Source organism: Heptranchias perlo, chromosome 2 (assembly GCF_035084215.1).
Source record: "Heptranchias perlo isolate sHepPer1 chromosome 2, sHepPer1.hap1, whole genome shotgun sequence".
Taxonomy (NCBI): Eukaryota; Metazoa; Chordata; class Chondrichthyes; order Hexanchiformes; family Hexanchidae; genus Heptranchias; species Heptranchias perlo.
Window position 1 is genome coordinate 37,997,949 of NC_090326.1, and position 21,690 is coordinate 38,019,638.

The 21,690-nt window shown below is 47.8% G+C and overlaps 1 protein-coding gene across 4 annotated transcripts in view; it reads left to right on the forward strand.

Annotated features, from left to right (window-relative positions):
- LOC137337421 (phosphatase and actin regulator 1-like) overlaps window positions 1-21,690 on the forward strand; it is a 413,191-nt gene that overhangs the window by 361,398 nt on the left and 30,103 nt on the right. For all 4 annotated transcript variants that reach the window (XM_068001737.1, XM_068001738.1, XM_068001739.1 and 1 more), the window contains one exon: window positions 18,752-18,807. In XM_068001737.1, coding sequence (XP_067857838.1) covers window positions 18,752-18,807 — 56 coding nt within the window. The remainder of the gene's footprint in view (window positions 1-18,751; window positions 18,808-21,690) is intronic.

Below are 21,690 nucleotides of genomic sequence, written 5' to 3' on the forward strand. Positions count from 1 at the left end.
TACTTTAATTTTATGTGATTGCAGAGGACAGAATTATTTATTATTGATAAACATGAGGCACAGATTTCTTTAGCTGTGGAAGGAGCAATTTATTTAACTTAAATGGATGCGATAAACAGATTTATTTATTTTCTGTGTGGGGCGGAGGCAGGGTTATAGATTCTTTACGCAGGTGATCTTTGCCACAGATTAATATATCTCAACCCCCTCAGGGTCTATGAAACATTTCTTTATTTCTCTCATGGTAAGAGATTTAAATATTAAAATATTAACTAAATCTACAACTCACCTCAACCTACAATCTCAAATAGATGCCAGTGAGTGATTTTATTTAAAGGACTTAATTATGAATAATATATTGCTGCAAACACCATACAGACATTTTTGAACATATTGGCCCCGGGGATATTAATGGGAAGGCGGGGAGGCTGCAGGCGAGAGAGGGAGAACATGGGAAACCCAGCAAGGCTGGGGAGGTGGAGGCCCTGTTGATCATAATGGCAGGGCCTCATTTAAATAATATGGTGCAGTCTCCCACCCAGCAGCTGGCCAGATTGACAGCCTGGCCAGCGGGCGGGAGCACAAGCAGGCGGCAGGAGGCCGCAGCCAGGGACCCATAGGGACGGTCCCCGGCAGTTAGTGAGGGGCAAAGTTCGGGGGAGGGAAGCGTTTCAGCGATCGGGAGGAGGGGAGGCTGAGAGGTCGGGGCCACGATCGGGAGGTGGGGGTCTGGCCGCGATTGGGGGGAACCCGGCACAAGGGACTCCCACGGCTGCCTTGTGAGGCCTGGAGGACACTCCTGCCACCTCTGGCTCATAAGAAAACCTCCACTGCAAGGGAAATCTGCCTTGTAACTTTGGCACAATGAGAAAGTGTGTGCAAAGGGGCAACAGTTGTGCAGTGCTTGAAATGGTACCTCCCAGAGGTTGCAGAAGTTCCAACAACAACTTGCATTTATGTAACACCTTTAACATAAAAAACATCCCAAGGGACTTCGCAGAGGCATAAGGAAAAGGGTCGCTGCACCAAAGAAGGAGATATTATGAGGGGTGACCAAATGCTTGGTCAAAGATGGGGATTTTAAGGAGGGTCTTCAAGGAGGAGAAGAAGGTGGAAAGGTGGAGGGTTTAAGGGAGGGAATGCCAGAATGTGGGACCTAATCGACTGGCACAAGGGGTTTGGATCAAAGGAATGAAGAATACAATGGGGAAAGATTGTAGGGTTGGAGGAGGTTACAGAGATAGGGAGGGGCGAGGCCATGGAGGGATTTAAACAGGAGGATGAGAATTTTAAACTTGAGGCATTGAGGGACCGGGAGCCAATGTAGGTCGGCGAGGACAGGTATGATGGGCAAGCATGTCTTGGTGTGGGACGGGATACGAGCAAGCAGAATTCTGGATGAGCTGAGATTTATGGAGGGTGGAGGATGGGAGGCCGGCCTGGCGAACATTGGGGTAATCGAGTCTTCCCAACTTACATTTGTGCCAAGAATGATGGGCCCCATGAAAAATGTGCAGAAGTAAGAAGTACACCCACCCTCACCCACCTTCTGATACCAACAAACTTCTTCCTCATTTGCAGTTAAGTGCAAGGGACCTGGATGACTGCATGGACTCATTCGGCAATCTCTCCGATACAGCTTAGAATCATAGAAAGCTACGGCACAGAAGGAGGCCATTCGACCCATCATGTCCGTGCAGGCCAAAAAAGAGCTATCCAGCCTAATCCCGTTTTCCAGCACTTGGTCCATTGCCCTGTAGGTTTTGGCACTTCAAGTGCATATCCAAGTACTTTTTAAATGAGTTAAGGGTTTCTGCCTCTACCACCCTTTCAGGTAGTGAGTTCCAGACCCCCACCACCCTCTGGGTGAAACAATTTCTCTTCAACTCCCCTCTAATCCTTCTATAGGTTCCAGCTATATTTTTGCTAGAGATTGGTTCCAAATAGGCCTCCCACTTTTGGTGCACGTTCTGCAGCAGAACCTCCAACTCGTCAGTATCAAAGGGAGCTGTGTGCTTCACATGTCTCCACTGTGCGCTTCACATGTCTCCACTGTGCCCTTCACATGTCTCCGCTGTGCCCTTCACGTGTCTCCGCTGTGCCCTTCACGTGTCTCCGCTGTGCCCTTCACATGTCTCCACTGTGCCCTTCACATGTCTCCGCTGTGCCCTTCACGTGTCTCCGCTGTGCCCTTCACATGTCTCCACTGTGCCCTTCACATGTCTCCGCTGTGCCCTTCACGTGTCTCCGCTGTGCCCTTCACGTGTCTCCGCTGTGCCCTTCACGTGTCTCCGCTGTGCCCTTCACATGTCTCCACTGTGCCCTTCACGTGTCTCCGCTGTGCCCTTCACATGTCTCCACTGTGCCCTTCACATGTCTCCGCTGTGCCCTTCACGTGTCTCCGCTGTGCCCTTCACATGTCTCCACTGTGCCCTTCACATGTCTCCACTGTGCGCTTCACGTGTCTCCGCTGTGCCCTTCACGTGTCTCCACTGTGCCCTTCACATGTCTCCACTGTGCCCTTCACATGTCTCCGCTGTGCCCTTCACGTGTCTCCGCTGTGCCCTTCACATGTCTCCACTGTGCCCTTCACATGTCTCCACTGTGCCCTTCACATGTCTCCGCTGTGCCCTTCACATGTCTCCACTGTGCCCTTCACATGTCTCCGCTGTGCCCTTCACATGTCTCCACTGTGCCCTTCACATGTCTCCGCTGTGCCCTTCACATGTCTCCGCTGTGCCCTTCACGTGTCTCCGCTGTGCCCTTCACGTGTCTCCACTGTGCCCTTCACGTGTCTCCGCTGTGCCCTTCACGTGTCTCCGCTGTGCCCTTCACGTGTCTCCGCTGTGCCCTTCACGTGTCTCCGCTGTGCCCTTCACGTGTCTCCGCTGTGCCCTTCACGTGTCTCCGCTGTGCCCTTCACGTGTCTCCGCTGTGCCCTTCACGTGTCTCCGCTGTGCCCTTCACGTGTCTCCGCTGTGCCCTTCACGTGTCTCCGCTGTGCCCTTCACGTGTCTCCGCTGTGCCCTTCACGCGTCTCCGCTGTGCCCTTCACGCGTCTCCGCTGTGCCCTTCACGCGTCTCCGCTGTGCCCTTCACGCGTCTCCGCTGTGCCCTTCACGTGTCTCCGCTGTGCCCTTCACGCGTCTCCGCTGTGCCCTTCACGCGTCTCCGCTGTGCCCTTCACGCGTCTCCGCTGTGCCCTTCACGCGTCTCCGCTGTGCCCTTCACGTGTCTCCGCTGTGCCCTTCACGTGTCTCCGCTGTGCCCTTCACGTGTCTCCGCTGTGCCCTTCACGTGTCTCCGCTGTGCCCTTCACGTGTCTCCGCTGTGCCCTTCACGTGTCTCCGCTGTGCCCTTCACGTGTCTCCACTGTGCCCTTCACGTGTCTCCGCTGTGCCCTTCACGTGTCTCCGCTGTGCCCTTCACGTGTCTCCGCTGTGCCCTTCACATGTCTCCACTGTGCCCTTCACATGTCTCCACTGTGCCCTTCACGTGTCTCCGCTGTGCCCTTCACATGTCTCCACTGTGCCCTTCACGTGTCTCCGCTGTGCCCTTCACGTGTCTCCGCTGTGCCCTTCACGTGTCTCCGCTGTGCCCTTCACGCGTCTCCGCTGTGCCCTTCACGCGTCTCCGCTGTGCGCTTCACGCGTCTCCGCTGTGCCCTTCACGCGTCTCCGCTGTGCGCTTCACGCGTCTCCGCTGTGCCCTTCACGTGTCTCCGCTGTGCCCTTCACGTGTCTCCGCTGTGCGCTTCACGTGTCTCCGCTGTGCCCTTCACATGTCTCCGCTGTGCGCTTCACGCGTCTCCGCTGTGCCCTTCACGTGTCTCCGCTGTGCCCTTCACGTGTCTCCGCTGTGCCCTTCACGTGTCTCCGCTGTGCCCTTCACGTGTCTCCGCTGTGCCCTTCACGTGTCTCCGCTGTGCCATTGTGAATAATTAGTCAACGTTTCTGTCACCACCAAAGCATCTCCTTTAATGTTTAGCTGCAGCCCTTCAAATGCTGCTCCGTGGCCAGCCCCCTACACTACAGACACTGATGAGCCTGTGCATTCGGTCAGCTCAACCCTGTTTTTCACATTTTCGTAAAATTATGACATACAGGCACTGATGCTCGATGGGGGGAGGTTTCCCGTTTCAGCTAATAGCGAGTACACAGTGAGTTCCATCCTGAAATGTGATGCCTGCTTATGCAAATCACAATTGACTGGAGGTTGTATGTTCCTCCTGAGTTTGTATCTGTGTTCTTTTCCCAGTTCTCTCCTCTAAAAGTTCCACTCTGTTAAAATTAAGATAGTGCAAAAACTCCCAGCTTGGAAAACGATTTGTCATCTATAAACCCCACAGTCCTAAGCATTGCAGCAACCTGGAGAGTCAATCAGCTTGAAGATTTTGACAACTAAATGGGACTGAGGTTGAGAATGCATTAATACCTGCACTCCTTAAAACTGTGAATTGATTTTAAATGAATCACTGCAGTCAGCCATCCTATTTCAGTGAGAAGAAAGGACTCATTTAACCTTAACAGAGTAAAATTCACAGAAATCTATGGGGACATTTGCAAAAATCTACAGGGAATTGCATACCACCATATGTTCTTCTTTCCTCATTGAATTCTCATCACTAAAAATTTTACTTTCCATAACAAAAAAAGGAATAGACCTTTCATTAAACATCAAGGTTACCTTTTCCAATCCATCCTCACACTGGCAGGTCACCATCTGGCCTCCTGCCGATCAAGCCCCGCACCCACTGACCATCACTCCGACTCATCCCGCTGCCATCAGGTCTTTCGGTGCTCCAGTCACCCACAACCATCTGTCCTCCAACCATCATCGGGCCTGTCGCCCAAGCCAACGCCCCCAGTCTCGCGGTGTGAGGCTCACTGAGCCGGGAGCCAGCCCTTGCTGCATTGAAGTGCTTACTGCATGTTTACTATATTTGCTGACAGTCTGCAGATGCTGTAAAAGCGCACCAAGCACCTTAATGCATTAACAGCACACCTTACTCTCAAAAATTTAATTGTAAACAATTTTACAACACCAAGTTATAGTCCAGCAATTTTATTTGAAATTCACAAGCTTTCGGAGGCTTCCTCCTTCCTCAGGTGAATGTTGTGGAAATGAAATCCTCGAACCTCTCACATTTATAAATGACAGAACAATACCTGGTGATTACAGACATTCTTTCCAACTGCCCGTTGCCAAGGCAATCAGTGTGCAGACAGACAGGTGTTACCTACAAGGTCTCCGAATATACAAACCACCAAAAAAAAAGAGATTGTGGTTTTTTTTGTTTTTTTGTGGGTTTTTTTTGGTGGTTTGTATATTCGGAGACCTTGTAGGTAACACCTGTCTGTCTGCACACTGATTGCCTTGGCAACGGGCAGTTGGAAAGAATGTCTGTAATCACCAGGTATTGTTCTGTGATTTATAAATGTGAGAGGTTCGAGGATTTCATTTCCACAGCATTCACCTGAGGAAGGAGGAAGCCTCCGCAAGCTTGTGAATTTCAAATAAAATTGCTGGACTATAACTTGGTGTTGTAAAATTGTTTACAATTGTCAACCCCAGTCCATCACCGGCATCTCCACATCAAAAATGTAAATAATTATATACAACTAAGCCTTCAAACAAATAAATCAAATTTAAATCAATAACAACAGACTCCCCTAACCACACTTAAAAAATAACTATCGGTGCCTGCAGCCACAAAGACTATTAAATATATAAATCTGTCAGAATGTAAAATGAACACAAATGGCTCAACCACACTCCTCTGTTATGCTCCTGCCAAATATACACTGCTCCCCAGGACCCCCTCCTCTCCTCTACTCCATCCCCAGTCTACTCTACTTCCCAACTAAATACTGCTCCCCAGGTCCCCCTCCTCTTCTTTACTCCACCCCTCTCCTCTACTCCACCTCCAGTCTACTCTACGTCCCAACTATACACTGCTCCCCAGGTCCCTCTCCTCTCCTCTATTCCATCCCCACTCTACTCCCCATCCCAACTATACACTGCTCTCCAGGTCCCCCTCCTCTCCCCTTCTCCATCCCCAGTCTATTCTACGTCCCAACTATATGCTACTCCCCAGATCCCCCTCCTCTCCTTTACTCCATCCTCAGTCTACTCTACGTCCCAACTATACACTGCTCCCCAGGTCCCCCTCCTCTCCTTTACTCCATCCCCAGTCTACTCTACGTCCCAACTATACACTGCTCCCCAGGTCCCCCTCCTCTCCTTTACTCCATCCCCAGTCTACTCTACGTCCCAACTATACACTGCTCCCCAGGTCCCCCTCCTCTCCTTTACTCCATCCTCAGTCTACTCTAGGTCCCAACTATACACTGCTCCCCAGGTCCCCCTCCTCTCCTTTACTCCATCCCCAGTCTACTCTACTTCCCAACTATACACTGCTCCCCAGGTCCCCCTCCTCTCCTCTTCTCCATCCCCAGTCTACTCTACGTCCCAACTATACACTGCTCCCCAGGTCCCCCTCCTCTCCTCTTCTCCATCCCCAGTCTACTCTAGGTCCCAACTATACACTGCTCCCCAGGTCCCCCTCCTCTCCTCTTCTCCATCCCCAGTCTACTCTACTTCCCAACTATACACTGCTCCCCAGGTCCCCATCCTCTCCTTTAATCCATCCCCAGTCCACTCTACTTCCCAACTGCTCCCCAGCTGCCATTCCTCTCCTCTACTCCAACCCCAGTCTACTGTACTTCCCAACTCCACGCTCTCCACCAATCCCCCATCTTTGAAAAACATCATTCTTATGTATCACGACCACACCACAGCTTCCAGACTACCTCCAAGCAATGCCACGGGACATCCACAAATAATATAAAAACTTATACATCTAACATGCATTCCCTGTCCATCAAATTTCTGTGCCATTTTTCAAATGTTATACTAAATATTTTTGTCATCCTTTAAATTATAAAAGACCTCTCTATGAGCTCAAAATACTGGAGTCACTAATGCCTACAACTTCTTGAGTAACCTCCTTATGAACTCAGCCAGTAGTTACTTAACAGCAACTGGACTTTGTAACATTAGAGAGAAATACACCTGGGCATAGAAATAGGATCATGCAGTCTACTAAGGCCTCAAAAGGCGCATTCGGAAGGGCACTGTGCACCATATTGGGTAAGGACAAGCAAGAGGCGTCATTTACCCACACCCTGAAGCAGGCGTTAGGCCCTTTCCATATGCAAATAAGGGGCCCACCGTCTGTTTGAGGTCCCCTCTCCAAGACTGGTTTGCCCTGAGGCAGCCATCGCCAGCTGCACTCAGGGAAATCAGCCCGAAGGAACGCCTGCCAACCCAGAAGGTTAAAGGACCCGATTGTCACTCCCGACGCCCCCCCATCACCGCTGCTCCCAACACCCCATCCCCATCGCTCCCAACCTCCGATCTCCCCCCCCCCCCCCCCCCCTCACCATACCGCCTCGACCCCTAAATGCCCTACACCGCACACACACCCCCCCCCCCCCCCCGCCCGAACACTGATTGTGGACCCCTGAACTTGACCCCTGTTTGCAGACTCACACTCCAAACCCCCACGACTCCAGGCCGCCTGACGCCCAATCGCAAACCCCGAGCCGACCCGCAGCCCCGACCCGAGCTCCGGACCCACTTATCTGATTTTTCTTCATACTTCCTCTGGTCTTCCTCTAGCTGATACACCATGACGGCTCTATGGCAATGAGGTCCTCACCATTCCGACGCAGGGTACTTACCTTTCGCCCCCCAAGGGCCCAGTGGGCGCTCCCAAATTTCTAGGCCCAGAACTTTAGTAGAAAAATAATACATTGGCCCTGAAATTTCACAGGGGTTCCCCCAGTCTCCCCAAGTAAGGCCTGGTCTCCACTATATTCTGGGTTCTACCAGTCTCCTGCTAGAGTCACGGCAGAAGATCGGAAGAACGACTGTGGAATTTCAGGGCAATTGTGTTTTACATTGTATAATGTTCCTGCCCTTATGCATCTTCTTACCATAAGCAATGCCATGGGAGATTTTCTTGTAATATACTTGTGGTGAATAAGAACTTAAGCTATTCTTAATATTCACTCACTCAAATATAAGGTCCGTAGACGAGATTTGAAGGAAGCTGGAATCGTAAACAAAGAAGACGGCGCTGGTGAAAGTACCACACTCGCGAGTTTACGGAAACTACTTTGATAAAGTCCAAAGTGGCTTCGCTTCGCTAGTAGTACACGTTGGAATTAAGTCCGCGAAGTGTGCAGTGGGCAACTGCCGTATGGATGAATGTCCAAAAAGCTGAATTAAGCCCTCGGCGAGCCCAAACCACAGGATTTGCGAACCTCGGTCAAAGGTCCCCGCAAATAGAATGGATTTGTGATAAAATGTGGGTACCAAAATGACGAGTAGCTGAAAGCCTGGCCGTTCGCTAAGAAAGTCCAGCTACAAGTGAAGAAAATGTTCGGGGCTGCCCGACTTCGTCGCAAGAACTAGTATTAACACTGATTGGCTTAGTGTCATCATATGACCTCCTCGCAGAGTCGTTGCAATTACAGTGTGCATGAAGGTACATTTCATGTATATAAAAAAAAATGAGTCACTACATGTAGCTCCCTTCTAGATCGATGATCGTAGAGCGACAATGAAGCATTAATTAGTGTAGCTCAAATATCGCAAACAGTTAAATATTGCCAGGTATATAAAAAGTAACAAAGGTTTTCCAAGGTAGCACTTCAACCTTTGTCCAACAAGTAGAAACCTCTTGGGTCAATGTACATGCCTGCCTGACCGTGTCTTCCTCACTTCTGGTGCAGATGTCACTGGCGAAGATGTTGTTGGAGACGTGGACAGAGTTGAAGGTTGGTGGCTCGGAGTACTAGGCTGCCTCTGCGCTGCGGTAGCATGAGCAGATTGTGATGCCTCTGCTTCACTGTCCGTACAGGCAGCCTTCAGTCTATCTAAGCTGACGGTGTCAGGCTTCCTGTTGATGTCTAGGACAAAATACCTGTCCTTCCTGTTAATCACTCAAAAAGGACCACGGTAAAGAGATTGAAGTGGAGTTCTCACAGCATCGTCATGTACCAAAACATGACGAGAGGTTCTTGTGGAGTTGTGCGGAACGATGCTGAAGGAGTAGGGCATAACTCACTAATCTCCCTCCTTAGCCTGCCTACTTAACTGCTGGGGTCTAAACTGGTGTGGTTCTCCCCTGGTATGACAAACTGCCCTGGCATGCGAAGCGTCAATCCAAACACTAGCTCAGCGGTGCTGCAACCCAGATCAGCATTAACGGTAGAACGGATACCCAGAAGTACGAGTGGTAGTGTTTCCATCCAATGCTGTGGATCTGCTTGCGCCTTCAACAAAGACTTGAGTTGTCGATAGAAACGTTCGACGAGCCCATTTGCAGCTGGGTGATAGGCGGTCGTTCGGGTGCATTTATTCCCAGTAATTCTGTCAGTGCCTTGAAAAGCGCAGACTCGAACTGGCGACCCCTGTCGGTGGTGATAGTGAATGGGGCACCAAACACAGCAACCCATCTGGAAACTAAAGCTCTGGCCACCGTCTCTGCCGTGATGTTGGGTATAGGTATAGCTTCAGACCACCTAGTGTAATGGTCAACACGTGAGGAGATATGTGTTACCGCCGGATGGAGGAAAAGGACCAACCAAGTCTATGTGCACACGGTCGAAACGGGCTTCAGGCGAGGCAAACATACCCAACGTCGTCACTGCGTGACGATGCACCTTGCTCGTTGACATTGTAGGCAGGCTCTAGTTAACTCCCTGCCAATCAAAACGTTGAGTCACAAGGTGCTGTTTAGCTCTGATACCAGGGTGAGATGAATTGTGTAAGGCATCAAACACAGCCCGAACTCGACTGGAACATAAGGACGAGGATTGCCTGTGGAAAGGTCACAAACAGTCTTACCCTCTGAAGTAGGGAAGAGGCACCTCACTGAACTGGAGTGACGTGGAACTAACTCTCAGCTGTTGAAGTTCCTGGTCTCCCTAACTTGTCAAAGTTGATGGAGGGTGGTGCGTTGAAAACGTTGACATCCATACTTGAAAAAGCAGCAGCTACTGTGTTCTCTTTACCACTAATATGGCGTATGTCAGTGGTAAAGTGGGACACGTAGTCAAGGTGACGGACTTCTCGTGGTGAGTAACTATCAGGCTTAGACTGGAAGGAGTGAGCCAGGGGCTTGTGATTGATGTACATGCAGAACTGCCTACCCTCCACTGAGTGACGGAAGTTGCGGATTGCCAGGTAGATGGTCAACAGCTCGCGACCAAAGGTGCTATACCTTGTCTCTGCCGGTTGCAGCCTCTTAGAGAGAAAGGAAATGGGCTCCCACCTTCCGTCTACACATTGTTGGAGTACACCACCCACGGCTACATCAGACACGTCTACCATGATGCAGAGTGGAGCATCTAGTTTGGGGTGTACCAGCATGGTAGCTTCTGCAAGAGCGGACGTCACTGTGTTGAAAACTGTAGCACACTCGTCTGACCAGGGTAAGGACTTGTTCAATGTCCTTCCTTGTCATGTGAGGAGATCAGTGAGTGGATGTAGGATGCCTGCACAGCTCGGTATGAACCGGCGGTAGAAGTTCACCATGCCAAGAAACTCAGGCAGCTTACGTACTGACGTAGGTGCCGAATAGTCTTGGATCGTCTTGACTTTGTCGGTAAGTGGACGGACAATGTGCTCGTCGACCTGGTAACCCAGAAACTGTAAGAAGGGCACTCCAAACTGACTCTTGGCAGGGTTGATGATGACACCATACTGTGATAGGCAGGCAAATAAGAGCTTCAAGTGTCGTTTGTGTTCTTCTAGCGACTCAATGGCTACAAGGTCGTGGACGTACATGTAGACGAATGGAAAACCACGCGTAACTTTGTCAATGAAACGTTAAAAGGTTTGTGCAGCATTACGTAGCCCAAAAGGCATGTGCACAAACGTGAAAAGTCCAAATAGAGTGGTGATAGCAGTCTTATGTACATCAGCAGGCCCTGACCAAATCCAACTTTGAGAAAACTCACTTCCCGTGTAAACCAGAAGCAAAGTCCTTAAGATGCGGTATGGGATATCGATCCGGTACTGTATTCCAGTTCAATGCTCAGTAGTCACCACATGGCCACCAGTCTCCAGGCGTCTTCTTCGGAACCATGTGCAGAGGTGAGGAACAGTTATTGCTTGAAGGTCGTATTATACCAAGCTAATGGATGTGGTCGAACACTGCTTTCGCAACATTGTAACGATCCGGTGCAAGACGCTGTGGTCGAGCTGCGATGGGTGGTCCACGAGTGTTGATGTGGTATGTAGTGGAGTGCTTGATTGACATTGCACTGCATAAAGGTCGAGTAATCTCTGGATATCGTTGAAGGAGGGTGTCAAAACTTGCAGTATTATCAGGCTTAATAAACATTGGGCTGACAGATGGAACACGTGAAGCGATACCTTGGACAGTCAGACTGATCGTGGAATCAATGAGCTTTTGATGTTTGATATCCACTAACGCACCGAAATGCCTCAGGAAATAAGCTCTGATGATGGGTGTCTGGATGTCTGCAACAATAAAAACCCAACGGCAAACTCGGCGTAAACCGATATTCAGAGTTTCTGACCTCTCTCCAAACGTGGCGATAGACGACTTGTTAGCCGCTTGTAGTGCAAAAACGGTCGAAGTAGGGTGACAGCGTTCTTCTGGAGTTGGAGGAAGAATACTGACCTCCGCACCAGTGTCTATCAAGAAACGGTTGCCAGAGTTCTTGTGTGTAACATAAAATAGGAGACTTTTGTTGTTATGACCAGCTACACTCGTTGCCTTCAGCTGCTGGCCTGGTCATTTCCCTGACTCTGCCTCGGCTGCTCTACACACATGCAAGGAGGGGTACACTTGTGGGCATCTCGCCCAAGACACCAGTGGTACCAGCATGCTCCGCCGACATGCTGTCGGGCACTTGGGCTACGTGAAGACCAACCTTCACGTTCTTTCGAACTGTCTCGGTCGCGACCACGGCTCTGACGGTCTTCTTGCAGCTGGCAGGTCAAGGCTTGCACTTGAGCTGTGAGTCTGTCGACTTGTGAGCTGAGTCGGTGCACCTCACTTCCAACTGAAGTTGCTCCCGCTAGTGATGCTGGAGTGGTCACTGTAGCGATGGAGGATGGCGGTACAGCGACTTCCAAGATTTTATCAGCGATGCTGGCAAGTTGTTCAATCTTGCCGCTGTCGCTGGTTGAAGCCAGGATGAGCTGGACGCTGGTGGGCAACCTCTGTAAGAAGAGCTGCTATAAAATATTGTCCTCCAGGATGTTTTGGCCTAACAGCTGTTTCATGCACCGTAGGAGCTGTGAAACCGTTCGATCCCCAAGCTCCTCCGAGATCAGTAGTTGTTGAAGACGTTTCTGCTCCGAAACCGAAGTATGTTTCACCAGTTGTTCCTTCAGTACTTCATAAAGACGCTCCATCGCGGGGTCGATTAGTAGATCTCTAATCTCCTGGGCGATCTCAGGTTGCAGCGAGGAGGTGACTTGGTTGCCTGAGCTGTTATACCTCTGGTCATGAACTGCACCTCCACCTGGGCAAACCAGATTGTTGGGTCGTTAGATCAAAAGGATGGCTGTTAAAGGCTGACTGCTGCCACAGGAGCCTGTTGAGTGGGGGATGTCTCTGCACCCGTCGCCATAATGAAAAAGTCAAAATGACTCAAGCTAGACTAAAAGATAATCTAAACTAAAATTCGTAAATCCAGATCACGTCGGAGTCACCAATGTGGTAAATAAGAACTTAAGCTAATGTTAATATTCACTCACTCAAATATAAGGTCCGTTGACGAAATTTGAAGGAAGGTAGAATCGTAAACAAAGAAGATGGCACTGGTGAAAGTACCACACTCACGAGTTTACGGATACTACTTTGATAAAGTCCAATGTGGCTTCGCTTCGCTAGTAGTACACATTGGAATTAAGTCCGTGAATTGTGCAACGCGGGACTGCCGTATGGATGAATGTCCAAAAAGCTGAATTGAGCTCTCGGCGAGCCCAAACTGCAAGATTTGCGAACCTTGGTCAAAAGTCCCCGCAAATAGAACGGATTTGCAATAAAATGTTGAAGTACAAAAACTGCGTGATGGGTACCAAAATGACGAGTAGCTGAAAACATGGCCGTCTGCTACGAAAGTCCAGCTACAAGTGAAGAAAAAGTTCGGGGTTACCCGACTTCATTGCAAGGGCTAGTATTAACGCTGATTGGCTTAGCGTCGTCATGTGAGCTCCTCGCTGAGTCATTGCAGTTACGGTGTGCGTGAAGGTACATTTCATGTATATAAAAAAAATGAGACTCTACATATTAAAATGGTACATCTGCATGAGCCGATGTCACATTGCGGACATCACACTGCATATATCACACAGATACAAAACAATCTTGAAATACTGCATGCTTCTCAGCTGAAGTTGGAAACTGATGAACACATTCCAATTTACAAAGTTCCCTAACCAAAGAATAATTAAACTCTGATGAGATTAACCTCTGTTTACTTAACAATTGGATTCTGTGGTCTATAAGGGCCACAGCTGAACCTTACCAGCAAAATAATTTATTATGCATTATATAGTATAATACTGTAATACTGCTGTCCTTATCATCGTACCATCTGACTTATCATACCAATGACATGGAAGATTCGATAATATATGTATCGTGCACTCCTGATAATTTAGTTGGTGTTTGTGTTTAAACAATTTGAATGATCAAAAAATTTGATTTAAACAACATAACTAACACAATAAAATGGAAGGTTAGTGCTTAAAAATTGAATTTACAGATAATTGTAATGAAGCAATTTTGAATTAAAAGTTGTAGACATTTGGGGCGAGAATCTGCAGACGGATTGGTTTCCAGAGTAAGTGCCTGGATTCGCTTGTGTAGGAGCTCTGCCACTGACCCCGGCTAAGTTCATGGGACAGGTCCTTTCAGTTCAATAACCAATAAGAGCCATATATCTGCACACACAAGTCATGTGTCTAGTGCCTGTTTTTGGTGTCACACTTAATTTCATGTTTCACCCTTGCACCTGATTGGCTCAAATTTTATATTCGTAATATTGCAACAAATCATAACTGAACAAGTTGGAAATGTATCAAGCAAAAGCAGAACAAGTTGGTATATAAACTTCCAACAAAAACCCACTAAAGATATATTAAAACAATCAATCAACAATGAGCAGTCAGTAAAAGCAACAATAAGAAAAAGAAAGGGAAGCATTCAAATGATTTTTGAAAAATCCTTTTGACTGCCATCCTGGTTTCTCCATTTGCTAAACTGAGAAATTACTACTTGAAATAAGATTTATGACACAATAAGGACATAAAGAAATTACAAAATTTCCTAAAATTTATTAAATGTACCTGGCCAATGTTTTTCTCCCAACTAACATTATTTAAACAGATTATCTGGTCATTTACCACATTGCTGCATGTGGGAGCTTGCTGTGCGCAAATTGGCCGCCACATTTTCCTACATTACAACATTGACTACACTTTAAAAGCACTCCCTTGGCTGTGAAGCACTTTGGGACATCATGAAAGATGCTATAGCAATGAAAGCTTTTTTTTTCTTTCTTTCTTTCCATTTTATGTATTTGAAATTCCTGTAGCTCTGTTTTCAGTTCAAAGCTTGTGTGTATGTGAGAAGCCTCGGCCTTGAGTTTATGCAGATTTCCAGACCCATCTGTGTTAGCTGAAAGTACTTGGCTAGAGACTCCCAGCATGTACCGATGCATACACCTTTACAAATTTTATATGAGTGACAGCCAAGACTAATGATTCACAGAGCATCCCAGGACTTATTATGGTAAATGTTCCAGCTTGGCGATATGATTTGTGCCAATGTAGAACAGGCGAGCAAGAGCCAGGAAGTGAGGTGAAAATTCATTTTCCAGCCAGCCTTTATATTCAAAGCTTGATTTTAACATTATGGGCCTAGAAATTGGTTCACACGACCAAGAACTAGGCGCAGGGAGCAATCACTGCGCTGGAATGGGTAGGTCCGAGGCACACCTGATAATTGGCCTTGGGCCTCATTTACATGGGGCCAGTGAGTTGCAGACACCTGCTAGGTGCCCAGATAGCTCGCCAGCAGAGGATTTCAATTTTGGGCTGCTGCATCGTCAACAGCGATTGGTGGGGGGACAGCAGGTCTACAGGGAGAGGGGGAGAAGCAATCGGGAGTGAGGGGGGGAACTGATGGGAGGGGAAAAGCAAACATAAGGGTGGAGGGTGACTCGGAGAAGAGGAGAAGCGATCTGAAGGGTTGGGGGGGGGCGACCGAGAAAGGGGGAAAAGGGATTAGGAGGCAGGGGGCTGGGAGTAGCACTTTTGCACCTCCCGGCTCCACATTCAGGTAAGTACTTTTCAAAAACTTACCTTTTTGGTGGCAGCCTGAAGCGGTCCCTTTAAGGATCGCTGTTTAGGCTGCATGTAGATCATGTTTTTTGATCACAGCTGGCCCAAATCCGGCTACATTCAGGCCAGCCCAGTTTTGCACAGGGGGCTTCTAACAGGCACTAGGCCTCCTTTGGTATATGCAAAGCACATAATCACCCAAGACGCTTCCTTTTCTGCCTTCACTAATATGGCGGGCGATGCATTTCAGACGCGTAATGAGCACCTGAAAAACGGGTGTAGTGTCATCGAATGCCTAAGCCATAATACATGGTAATTCTATTGAAATGAAGCTGAATATGATTCCCCCATGTTCTTGTAGGAATCTGCTATGCATTCAGCTACCTATTTATAATGACAAAGAAGGGAAGGCACATTCCGGGCTGTTCAGAAAATACTGTGTTGAGTAGTTTTCTCTATATGAGCTTTTTGGAGGTGAAATGAGGTGAAAGGAGGGATACTTGGAAATTACACTTGCACCAGGAACGGTCAAGGTCATCACAGCCCTGAACATCACAAAGATAAGTACAGACGAGGGAAGCCATTAACCCCATCTTTCCATAAAAACCTATAGTCTCTCCTTCAAAGTTGCTAAATACCTCTTGAATGACTCCAGAAATTTTGCCTCCTCTACCCTCTCCAAAGACCAGATATTGTTCACTCTTTGTGTGAAGAAGTGCTCCTTTTATGCCTCAGGTTCATTCCTAGCTACCTCAGTGGATATCAGCAACATCAGTAATTCCAAAGTGCATCAAGCAGATCACTGATGCACTGTTCACCAGAGCAAACACCTTCATCACTTTCCGCATGAGAAACCAACAGCTGAATAGATGCCACTGCAATTTTTCCACGTCACAGGATTCTCCAAAGATGATACTTGTGTGGTAATTGGTCCCTTACGCACAATGCCATGGCATTCATGAATTGCAAGGTCATAAATTTGCAGTTGGTCGGTGACCAGCAACACAGATTCATGAAGGTGGATGCTCACTTCCCATGTGCCACCCAATGACCCCTATAGAAATGAACTGTAAGATTGTCTGCTGCCCATATCCTAACTCGCACCAAGCCCATTCACTCATCACCCTTGTGCTCGTTGACCTACATTGGCTCCCAGTCCGGCAACGCCTCGATTTTAAAATTCTCATCCTTGTTTTCAAATCCCTTCCTGTCTCTGTAACCTCCTCCAGCTCTACAACCCCCCATTATCTCTGCGCTCCTCCAATTCTGGCCTCTTGCGCATCCCCGATTTTTATAGCTCCACTATTGGTGGCCATGCCTTCAGCTGCCTAGGCCCTAAGTTCTGGAATTCCCTCCCTAAACCTCTCCGCCTCTCCTATAAGACGCTTCTTAAAGCCTACCTCTTTGACCAAGCTTTTGGTCACCTGTTCTAATATCTCCTTATCGGTGTCAAATTTTGTTTGATAATGCCCCTGTGAAGCACCTTGGGACATTTTACAATATTAAAGGCACTACTTAAATACAAATTGTTGTTGTTAAATAAAAGTCCTGAATTTGAGCTTTTTAAGTTTATTTTTGTAACACTACAGGGTTGATAATCCCGTCCCAACAAAAGGGTCAATCATCACATTATTAGCCACTAAAGACTAGATTTTTCCATTGCAATTCCTTGGTATGAGCGCTTAATGAGGTTGCACCAAATTCCTACTAGCATTATTTTAAAGTAGGTATTTAAAATAAATGGGTTAATTTCTGCCTTAAAATAATTCTAGTAGGAATCTGTAGCAACCACTCATTCACACCAAAGGATCTTGGATCAGAAAACATATCACACGGTAGTTTTGCAGAGATTGGAGAAAGAAGGAATGATGCTAATTGGGTTAATCATTCATATATTTTCTTGCCTTTTCTATAAAAAGCCACACCCTAAACAGATGGACAGAAAAAAAGCTTACTTACAGAGATTTATTCATTGATGTAAGTGTAGGATGTGACAGAGAAATTTATTTAACTGTAGAAGGTAAGGAAGATATTATTTACAACCCAGGAACCAATCAAAACACATCACTTTCTCTGACAAAATCTCTTATCAACTTCTTTTAAAATTCTTTCCTCACTTCCACACACCCTCTTGCAACAATGTAATCTCTGACTCACTGCAAGTAACTCCACAAGAGATCTACTAGTATACCATCATAGGAAAGATTAGCTAAGGATTCCAAGTCAATCATGCTTAGAGTAATAAGATTGTATTTTAATATCTCTGCTAAGTAATGGCTTTGGTAGTCATTTTTGTTAATTAATGGTTCATGGTAATAATTATCATCATCCAGGGAGGATGAATTCACATTTTATGGGCCAAAAATACAAACTTTTTAGGCCTTTCTCTTATTCATAATATCACTTTTTGGTGTCCAGAAACTTTCCCAGAAAGTTTAGCTAATTCTCTCTCATTCTCTATTCCCTTTTCTCTTTTCCCTTTTCTCTTTTCTCCATTTTCCTTTTATTTGTGTGCTTTGTTCCCAGTTTCGCTATCGGTCTTTCTGTCGCGTTCTGTCTCTCTATCTTGCTAACTCTGCCTCTTACTCTCTCTCTCTCCTTTTTTTCTTTCTTTGTCTCTCTTTCATTCTCTCTCCCTCTTGTTAACCGGATCTGAAGTATGCCAGTTCTGATTTGATGAATGGATAGTACTTCATCTATATGGCAGCAAAGAAAATTGAAAATTCCTCGTGTACTCGCAGCCTGGTGCATTTTTTTCAGTATTTGGACACTTTTAATCAAGAGTCATAACTATTTCATAAGTTTCAAATTCTCTTTGGAGCAAATGATTCGAAGGAAATCTCAACTCCGTGCAGCAAAATCAGATAAATAAAAACAGCATGAAAAGAACGTGTGCTTCTTTGGGTTGGGACCTCCATATAGACATGCCGTCAGCATTATGAATAGTGTTTGGGGAGCACACCAAATCAGGCAGTTCTGTACACCGCAGTGCCCAGTGTAAAAGTTATCAGGCTCGAAAAAATCAGGAAACAGGCGTGGGAGGAAGGAAATGATGCAAAATAAAAAGTTTGCCAGACAGCAATTTGTGAGCTTAATGCAAGGATAATGTGGGACTACACTTGACTTTCTGCAGATGACATGACAGTAGCAGACTTGGTTTGTGACAAGGATGTGTAACGTTTCACTCCAGGTTCTGTCTCGTGGCTTCTGGGCTAGAATGGTAGAGAACAATGTGGGTCTTTAGCAGCCACTTTCATCCATGCGAGTTCCAGCAGAGGATAATGACAGTGCTGTAGCAGACTCTGCTGTGAAGTGAAATGGTGCAGAGACTGATCCTGATCTTTTTTCGCAGGCGCTTAAGCCAGAGGCCAACTGCAGAGGAACTGGAACAAAGAAACATCCTGAAACGTAAGTAATGCTGTTATATCTGTGTCAGAATAAAATTGAATCTTTAACACAATAGACATAAAGAGCCAAGCCCTGCTCCTCGTTAGTTATCTAGCGGCTGACTAAAGGGGAAATGTGGATCTCATTGAGGTTTGAATTTCTGTTGCTGGACAGACTTAGATTTTGTCCCCTGATATCCACCCAGTATTCTGATCTGTTTCGTTCTGTAATATGAAAAAGTTAATGCCTTCCACAGAGCTGTGGAAGTAATGAATATTGCAGCACCTTGAGAAAAACTGGCATTCTACATACTGCCAACAAACTTCCAAAAAGTTGATGAGGCAATATCTGTCTTACATTAGAGAGCGGATATACTGAACCGGTGAGGAGACTCTCCTGCCAGCTGCATATATCAGGATATCATAAGCACACTGCCCACAATTTTCCATCCATTAAAATTAAATGGACAGAAAATCATGGGGCTCGATTTTGAAAGGGCAGCGGGATGGCAGCAGTTGGGGGGGGGGGGGGGTCAATGGGCACGCAGGTAACTCGACTAATAAAATCTTACAGTTCCCCACGCGATCTCGAGTTAATTGGTGACTCTTAACGTAGCTTCCGGGTTTGCCGTCGGAAAGCTAGTGCAGTGGGTGGACTGCGCATACGTATGACAGGTTGTCAACTGGAGGAGCTCTATTTAAAGGGCCATTGCTCCAAAGGCTTTTGCTGCAGCAAACACCAAAAAACACAATGGAGCAGCACAGGGGCAAGGCTGCTCCAAGGCTTAATGATGCCTCACTGCAGCAGCTACTGGCCGAGGTGAGGAAAAGGAGGGAAGTGTTTTACCCAGTGGACGGAGGGAAGTGCCCTGCCTCTGCCACCAAGAAGGCCTGGCTCGAGGTGGCAGAGTTCACCAGCAGCAGCAACATCTCCTGCACCTGGGTCCAGTACAGAAAGCGTTTCAATGACCTAACTAGGTCAGCAAAAGTGAGTACACTTACTGATTCTCCTCCATTCTGTGTTCCACATCTCCGCCCCCACCCCCCCCACAACTCATTCTGCACTGCCAACACTACTCTATCACATCACTCCTCACACCCACTTAAGGCTCATCCTCAACTTACCTGCACTTCCTCAGCACTTCCTCACCTCCCCATTACTCACCCCACTACTACCACTCACCCCAATCCTCATCCAATGTGACGTCTCTGTCTGATACTCACCCCTTGATGCATCACTTTCACGGTCAGCCGCACCCAAACCAATGCATTAATCGGCCGACCACTTCACCATCACTCACTCACACGTCTGTATTTTCTCCCCTTCTAGAAGAGAGCACAAAATGCACTTGAGAGGGCGAGGACTGGAGGGAGGCCACAACAAATAGTGGTCCTCACGGATGCGGAGCAGGAGGCGCTGCAGATCAGCTGCACCCTCGAGTGCCTGTCCGTCGGGGACGCCGAGACTGGCACCCCACAAACGTCTGGTGACACAAGTTTAACATTCATCACACACAATATGAATTGATGTCAACAATGCTTGCCATGTTCAACACAGTATGCTCATCGCAACATGACACATCTGTGATGATGCTTAATATTGCCTTCTGTTCTTATAGGCCCTCCAACGACCGCATTGACGGCAGAGGGCGATTCCTCAGAGGACCTGCCGGCCTCAGGGTGCACCGTCACATCATAGCGAGCCATCCACCAGCGCAGATACTCACACTTTGGTGGGTCCTCGTAGTCAGTTGGTTGAGTTGGCATCTGGTGAATCACCACACACAAGTGAGCACGAGCAGACACTGGTGGCAGGGGCAGCTGTGGAGAGTCCACGCCGGTGGGCGCACTCCTCTCCAGGCTCTGCTCAGCTGGACAGAGATGCTGAACTCCGGAGACCATTCATTAAAAGGAGAATGATCGAGGGACAGCAGCACATTTGCGAGTTACTCTCCATAATAGCGCAGAGGATGGAGGAGTCCAACTCTTGCATTAGTGGAATGGCAGCACTGATAAGTGCAGGAATGTCTGTGATGAGGGAAGGCTAGGCTCCATTGAGCTTCAAGCATGGCTCACAAATGAGTCCATTCAGGCCCTGACAACAGTCGTTCGGACTCAGGGTGAACAACATTCTGCCGCTTTAAACAGGCAGGCAGATACACGAGCACTGGCCTTACAAGGCTTCACGCATGTCCTCCAAACTATCGTCCAGCAGAGTGGTAGGAGTGATGTTGTCCTGGCCCAGGGGAGGGATGATGGCGAAAGGGGACGTGGAAGTGAGGACGCCACTCAAAGCGCTCCCACATCTCACCTGTTGCCCCCCTCTCAACCAGTACCCGCAATGCTGTCTCCTCTCCAGGTGGCCGAGTCTGCCCCTGCACAGGTGCAGGTGGAGCAGTCTTTGGAGGGGCCCATACGGGCTTCAAAACCCAGAGGTTGGAGGCCCAAAGCATCTAAACCGTCAGGGCATGAACAAAAGCAACCTGCAACTACCTCTGCTGCAGCCACAGGGGATGCACCACGTGGAAGAGGTAGGAAGAGAAAGGCGAAGGATTTGTGATCACGAAGGGCCTGCACAGGGTATCTGACAGACTGTCATGTTTTTCAGTTATATTCACATTAAATGTTATCATTCTCATCACTACTGCCACGTCTTGCCCATTCCTGACTGACTTTTGTGATAGGCCCTTTCATGTGCTTCACCATGAATGGCGACACTTGATGCCACCCAGTGGGTGCGTTTACAGTGGGTGTGTGTGTAGTTGCAGGACTGTTTTGTGCAGGGAGTGGGGGGGGCGGGGCTGGTGTTGACGCTGCTCTTTCCAGGTGGTGTGAGGACTGGACTGTTCACATTTTCTGATGTTAGGAGAACCGTTCACGTATCAGTAACTCCCTGACCTCACGA